The 6,979-nt window shown below is 34.7% G+C and overlaps 1 protein-coding gene across 1 annotated transcript; it reads right to left on the reverse strand.

Moving 5' to 3' along the window:
* Positions 1–5,932: 5,932 nt before the first annotated feature.
* Positions 5,933–6,676, reverse strand: LOC128221486 (uncharacterized). Its single transcript, XM_052930093.1, has one exon. It carries the CDS (start codon positions 6,674–6,676, stop codon positions 5,933–5,935), a length of 744 nt encoding a protein of 247 aa, XP_052786053.1.
* Between the last annotated feature and the right edge of the window lie 303 nt (positions 6,677–6,979).

The following is a 6,979-nucleotide window of genomic DNA, read 5'->3' on the forward strand; positions in this document are numbered from 1 at the left end:
TTTTACAAAACTTCTATTTTTTAAAACTTGGTCAACAATGGTTTAGTTTAAACATATTTATTTTACAACGATTTTGAAACAAGTTATTACAACATTATATGAATCATCCTCGTTGGAACGATCTTACGCGAGAGTGTGGTCTTGTCATGTGGGGGAAAACCGGAGAACCAAGAAAAAACAACATTTGTCCTACTTGGTGACCTCAAACCAAACTCACATGCGCCCAGGCGGGGAATCGGACCTGGGTTGCCTAGGTGCGAAGCGAGTGCGCTAATCGGACAACCTAATAATGTTTTTTTAACGAGATAATATCAGCTCCAGTCATGATTCGTGTCTTTCTTTCTTTCTTCTTCCCGTTTTGTTCAAATCAAAGCATTGGTTAGAATTGTTAATGCGACTATTTAAATATTGTTCGGAGTTAAGGCAATACTTTTCATCAAAGTGGGGCCATATGTTCATATTAATCAATACAATTAATTGTAAAAATGTTGGGAAAAAACCCTGTAATGTTGAGTTCATGTGTATGTGTGTGTGGATGTATGTGTACATATGTATGTATGGATAGTTATAATTGTACCTTGATCACTATGTTATTATGTTTGTCATTGTAAAAACGCTGTATACTTCTGGGCATTTTTGCCTAAATGTTTTTGGGAATAAACTCTATGAACTAGTTTAAGTCCCTAATTGACTAATCTTTCGTTGACCATTTCAAGGCGGTAACCCCACTATTCATTAATAATTAATTATGTGTGTGTTGAGAAACTATTTTACATCTTCGTTGACCATTCCAAGCCAATTCAATAGTTTATTAGCACAAACATTCAAGTTCATCGCCTTTACTTCTGGCGGTAACATTTATTTACATACATGAGAAGAGCATGATATTATAAAACACAGATTAATAACACTATTAGGATATTGATAATTCACGTAAAAAAGTAATTATTAACGTGAAATTGCTTGAACAGTGGCGTACCTTAATCCTTTACAGAACAATATCTATAAATTGACCACCCTCGCTAATGCGGTCAGGCATGTTTTGACAGTAGCGGGTATGTTAGTGATGAAAAGTGATTGTTGTAAGGCCACTGTTCAGAGCATAATTATTATTTGTTTTAGTTCACTGATCAGACTTAAGAAGAAAAAAATAAATAAAAACAACAACAAAAAACAACAACAAACACAGTTGTTTCAAAAGCAAGCAATAATAGCAATACAAGAAAAAAAGAAATAAAATAAAATAAACATTTATTGGTTTATGATACTTTCTCGTCTTAAAGTTGAAAGATATACATATTTAGCAAATTTAATTTGTGTACTATTCTGCTTTAGCCGACCAGGCATTAAAGGCTATTTATTCACTGAATTCACTTTTTGACGTTGTGTCACTGGGGTTAATGAAAAACTTAAACTATTTGACAGCTTGAGCATGCCTATATTTAATTATGGAGCAGAAATATGGGGTTCTCATAAAGCCCCGGACATGGAAAGAATATATTTAAAATTTCTTAAACAGGTATTAAAGATTCAATCCACAAAAGCTTATGTTTATGGTGAGCTTGGGAGGTTTCTTTTAGATATTGCACGTAAAGAGCGAATTCTGAAATATTGGTACAAAATTTTAACTAAGCATCACGGTTCTTTGGTACATGAAGTGTATTGGGATCAAGTGAATTATAATATTCGTGGGTCATGGGCATTAGAGGTAAAGCAATTGCTTAATAGTTTGGGTTTTAGTTATTTCTGGAACAATAATGACATTTCCGTTCTTCAATTAAACAGTGTCATACAAAGATTGCCTGATCAGTATTGCCAACACTGGTTTTCTCTATTAGACACGTCATCCAAATTAAAAACTTATTGTAGTATAAAGCGTAGGTTTGGTTACGAAAATTATCTTAGTTGTATTAAAAACAACAAGCATCGTATTTCGCTAATCAGATTAAGATGCTCAGCTCACAGCTTGAATTGAATTGAATTCCAAGCCAGTAACCCCATCATTTATTAATAACTAATTATGTCTGTGTTGAGCTAGTATTTAACTTCTTCGTTGACCATTCCAAGCAACTAACCCCATCATTTATTATTAACTAATTATGTCTGTGTTGAGCTAGTATTTAACTTCTTCGTTGACCATTCCAAGCAGCTAACCCCATCATTTATTAATAACTAATTATGTCTGTGTTGAGCTAGTATTTAACTTCTTCGTTGACCATTCCAAGCAACTAACCCCATCATTTATTAATAAACTAATTATGTCTGTGTTGAGCTAGTATTTAACTTCTTCGTTGACCATTCCTAGCAGCTAACCCCATCATTTATTAATGACTAATTATGTCTGTGTTGAGCTAGTATTTAACTTCTTCGTTGACCATTCCAAGCAACTAACCCAATCATTTATTATTAATTAATTATGTCTGTGTTGAGATAATATTTAACTTCTTCGTTGACCATTCCAAGCAACTAACCCCATCATTTATTAATGACTAATAATGTCTGTGTTGAGCTAGTATTAAACTTCTTAGTTGACCATTCTAAGCAGCTAACACAATCATTTACTAATAACTAATTATATATGTGTTGGGCTAGTATTTAACATCTTCGTTGACCATTCCTAGCAGCTAACCCCATCATTTATTAATGACTAATTATGTCTGTGTTGAGCTAGTATTTAACTTCTTCGTTGACCATTCCAAGCAACTAACCCAATCATTTATTATTAATTAATTATGTCTGTGTTGAGATAATATTTAACTTCTTCGTTGACCATTCCAAGCAACTAACCCCATCATTTATTAATGACTAATAATGTCTGTGTTGAGCTAGTATTAAACTTCTTAGTTGACCATTCTAAGCAGCTAACACAATCATTTACTAATAACTAATTATATATGTGTTGGGCTAGTATTTAACATCTTCGTTGATCATTCCAAGCCAATAACCGAATCATTTATTATTAACTAATAATGTGTGTAGTATAGTAGTATTCAACTTCTTTGTCGAACTTTCCAGCAGCTAACCCCATCATTTATTAATAACTAATTGTGTCTGTGTTGAGCTAGTATTTAACTTCTTCGTTGACCATTCCAAGCAGCTAACCCCATCATTTATTATTAACTAATTATGTCTGTGTTGAGCTAGTATTCAACATCTTCGTTGTTCATTCTATGCTACTTACCCCATCATTTATTAATAACTACTTATGTCTGTGTTGTGCTAGTATTTAACATCTTCGATGATCATTCCAAGCCAGTAACCCCATCATGTATTAATAACTAATTATGCCTGTGTTGAGCTAGTATTTAACTTCTTCGTTGACTAGTCCAAGCCAGTAACCCCATCAATTATTAATCACTTATTATTTGCGTGTTGAGCTACTATTTAACTTCTTCGTTGATCATTCCAAGCCAGTAACCCCATCATTACTGGCATCATTTATTATTAACTTATAATGTGTGTCGTATAGTAGTATTCAACTTCTTTGCCGAACTTTCCAGCAGCTAACCCCATCATTTATAAATAATTAATTATGTCTGTGTTGAGCTAGTATTTAACTTCTTCGTTGACCATTCCAAGCAGCTAACCCCATCATTTACTAATAACTAATTATGTATGTGTTGGGCTAGTATTTAACATCTTCGTTGATCATTCCAAGCCAATAACCGCATCATTTATTATTAACTAATAATGTGTGTAGTATAGTAGTATTCAACTTCTTTGTCGAACTTTCCAGCAGCTAACCCCATCATTTATTAATAATTAATTATGTCTGTGTTGAGCTAGTATTTAACTTCTTCGTTGACCATTCCAAGCAACTAACCCCATCATTTATTATTAACCAATTATGTCTGTGTTGAGCTAGTATTTAACTTCTTCGTTGACCATTCCAAGCAGCTAACCCCATCATTTATTATTAACTAATTATGTCTGTGTTGAGCTAGTATTAAACTTCTTAGTTGACCATTCCAAGCAGCTAACCCCATCATTTATTATTAACTAATTATGTCTGTGTTGAGCTAGTATTTAACTTCTTCGTTGACCATTCCAAGCAGCTAACCCCATCATTTACTAATAACTAATTATGTCTGTGTTGAGCTAGTATTTAACATCTTCGTTGTTCATTCCAAGCAGCTAACCCCATCATTTATTATTAACTATTGATGTCTGTGTTGAGCTAGTATTTAACTTCTTCGTTGACCATTCCAAGCAGCTAACCCCATCATTTATTATTAACTAATTATGTCTGTGTTGAGCTAGTATTTAACTTCTTCGTTGACCATTCCAAGCAGCTAACCCAATCATTTATTATTAACTACTTATGTCTGTGTTGTGCTAGTATTTAACTTCTTCGATGATCATTCCAAGCCAGTAACCCCATCATGTATTAATAACTAATTATGCCTGTGTTGAGCTAGTATTTAACTTCTTCGTTGACTAGTCCAAGCCAGTAACCCCATCATTTATTAATCACTTATTATTTGCGTGTTGAGCTACTATTTAACTTCTTCGTTGATCATTCAAGCCAGTAACCCCATTATTTATTAATCACTAAGTATGTGTGTTCTGAGCTAGTATTTCACTTTTTCGTTGACATGTTCCTATGCGGTATCCCCAACAGTTATTCATAACGGCATTATGGTGGTGTGTGCCTTTAGTTTTGTCTCTGCTATGACCGTACTCTGTACCTCTGAACAGAACATTTGTTAACAAGTTAGGCTACTGGGCTTGATCCAGTACTTTCGTCTGTAGTATTAAAAGACAATTAGAAGTGACTCATTCCCTCGCTCGCTCCCTCGCTTGCTCGCTTGCTCGCTCACTCACTCACTCACTCACTCACTCACTCACTCACTCACTCACTCACTCACTCACTCACTCACTCACTCACTCACTCACTCACTCACTCACTCACTCACTCACTCACTCACTCACTCACTCAATCACTCACTCACTCACTCACTGACTCACTCACTCACTCACTCACTCACACACTCACTCACTCACTGACTCACTGACTCACTCACACACTCACTCACTCACTCACTCACTCACTCACTCACTCACTCACTCACTCACTCACTCACTCACTCACTCACTCACTCACTCACTCACTCACTCACTCACTCACTCACTCACTCACTCACTCACTCACTCACTCACTCACTCACTCACTCACTCACTCACTCACTCACTCACTCACTCACTCACTCACTCACTCACTCACTCACTCACTCACTCACTCACTCACTCACTCACACACTCACACACTCACTCACTCAAAATAAACCCACAGACCCTCGCATTTAACTTTCTTGTATCAAACAAACATAATGACAGACAGACATACAGGGAGACAATTTATTAACTTGCACATAGCATATTGTCAAAACACATATTTCTTATGATACAATTTGTCAGTGTGTATGAGCAAAGATAATAACAAACAATAATAAATACACATAAAAGCATATAAATATGTAGAAAAAATAAATAATCAATCAATGAGAAGGTGAACATGGCTTATAAATGTAATTAAGTATTGACATTTAGAAAGGTTGATCTTATTTTAAGAGTTTCTTAAACAAAGATACATCATTTTAATTTTTAATAATGACGGGTGATCCATGGCAAATCCTAAGTGGTATAAAAATAATAATATATATTATACTAGCCTTAAACAAAGACAACAACTACCGTAGTTTCAAGTTTTCAATATAAAGTTTATTTCATGGATAGTGTATTTTATTTTTAAAGCTGCACTCACACAGATTGACCGTTTTGATAACTGTATTTTATTTTTTTGTCTGGGAATTAGCAAACTTAATGTCAGTAAACAAGAGTTATAATACTACTGAAAACAGTTTAGATCGTAGTTTTTTCATGATATTTACCTTCGAACATGGCTGAAAGCGTTACTTACACTTAAAGAAAATTACTGAACAACTTTGCGTTTTCTAAACACATCGTCAGAATGGTAAGGTCCAATATGCTCGTATCCATGATTTTTCATAAACTGTATTATTTCATCTCGAAATTCATCTGACTTATCCGTCTCTATAAATAAAACATCAATGTTTACTCTGTCCCAGTCAATAGACTGCAATATGTAAAGCTCCGCGCCTTCAACGTCTAGAGAGAAGAAATCCACATGGTGAACGCCAATAGCTGACATAATGTCTTGAAATGACTGACACGCGACTACGGTTTTCTTTCCATAGTTCTTATCCGTATGGCCAATGCCAGCCGATTTAATCTTCCTTCTCTGAGAGTCAGACATTGTAACGTTAGAACTGGACAGGTAACTTGCCATGGTAAACTCCATTGCGGGTAAATCATTACTGATACAACAGTTTAAAATGTAACTATTCCTATTTTTCTTCAACAGTTCTTTGTAGACAACTGGATTTGCCTCAATCAACAGACCAGTCCATCCTCTTTCCTTTTCCAGGTACAGAGTATTGGAAGTTGATTCCCCGTCATGTGCACCGAGCTCTATAAAGAAACCATTGCGTTTTTGCTCAAGCAGCTTGTCCACATAAATGTCTTGCCCATACTCAGACCACGTTTTCTGAAAGCTTCTAATACCATCTTCATGCTCCAAATTATACTTTCCACTACCTTTTGTGATGTTGAGTTTCTTCATTTTGGATTTGTTTTCTGATATCCCTGGAGTCATCCTAGAAGAAGCAAATGAGAAGTTAACACTAAATAGAAGAAAACCCACAAAACAAGCGAGCGATATAAGTATCCAGTAATGTGTACTATGTAAAGTCCTCATTTCTGTTTTCCATAAAATGATATGAGCATACAGTGTTGAGTTCAGTTCATACTAAAATGATTTCAAAATTTGACCATTTTGAAAAATAGCCTCAGGGTTTTAATGAAAACGGTCAATACACACGACATATATTTATTTTAAAACTGTCACAGTTGTCAATCAAATTCTAAAATTTGACTTGTAGTTTTAACATCCGTGTTT

This window comes from Mya arenaria, chromosome 16 (genome assembly GCF_026914265.1).
Source record: "Mya arenaria isolate MELC-2E11 chromosome 16, ASM2691426v1".
Classification (NCBI taxonomy): Eukaryota; Metazoa; Mollusca; class Bivalvia; order Myida; family Myidae; genus Mya; species Mya arenaria.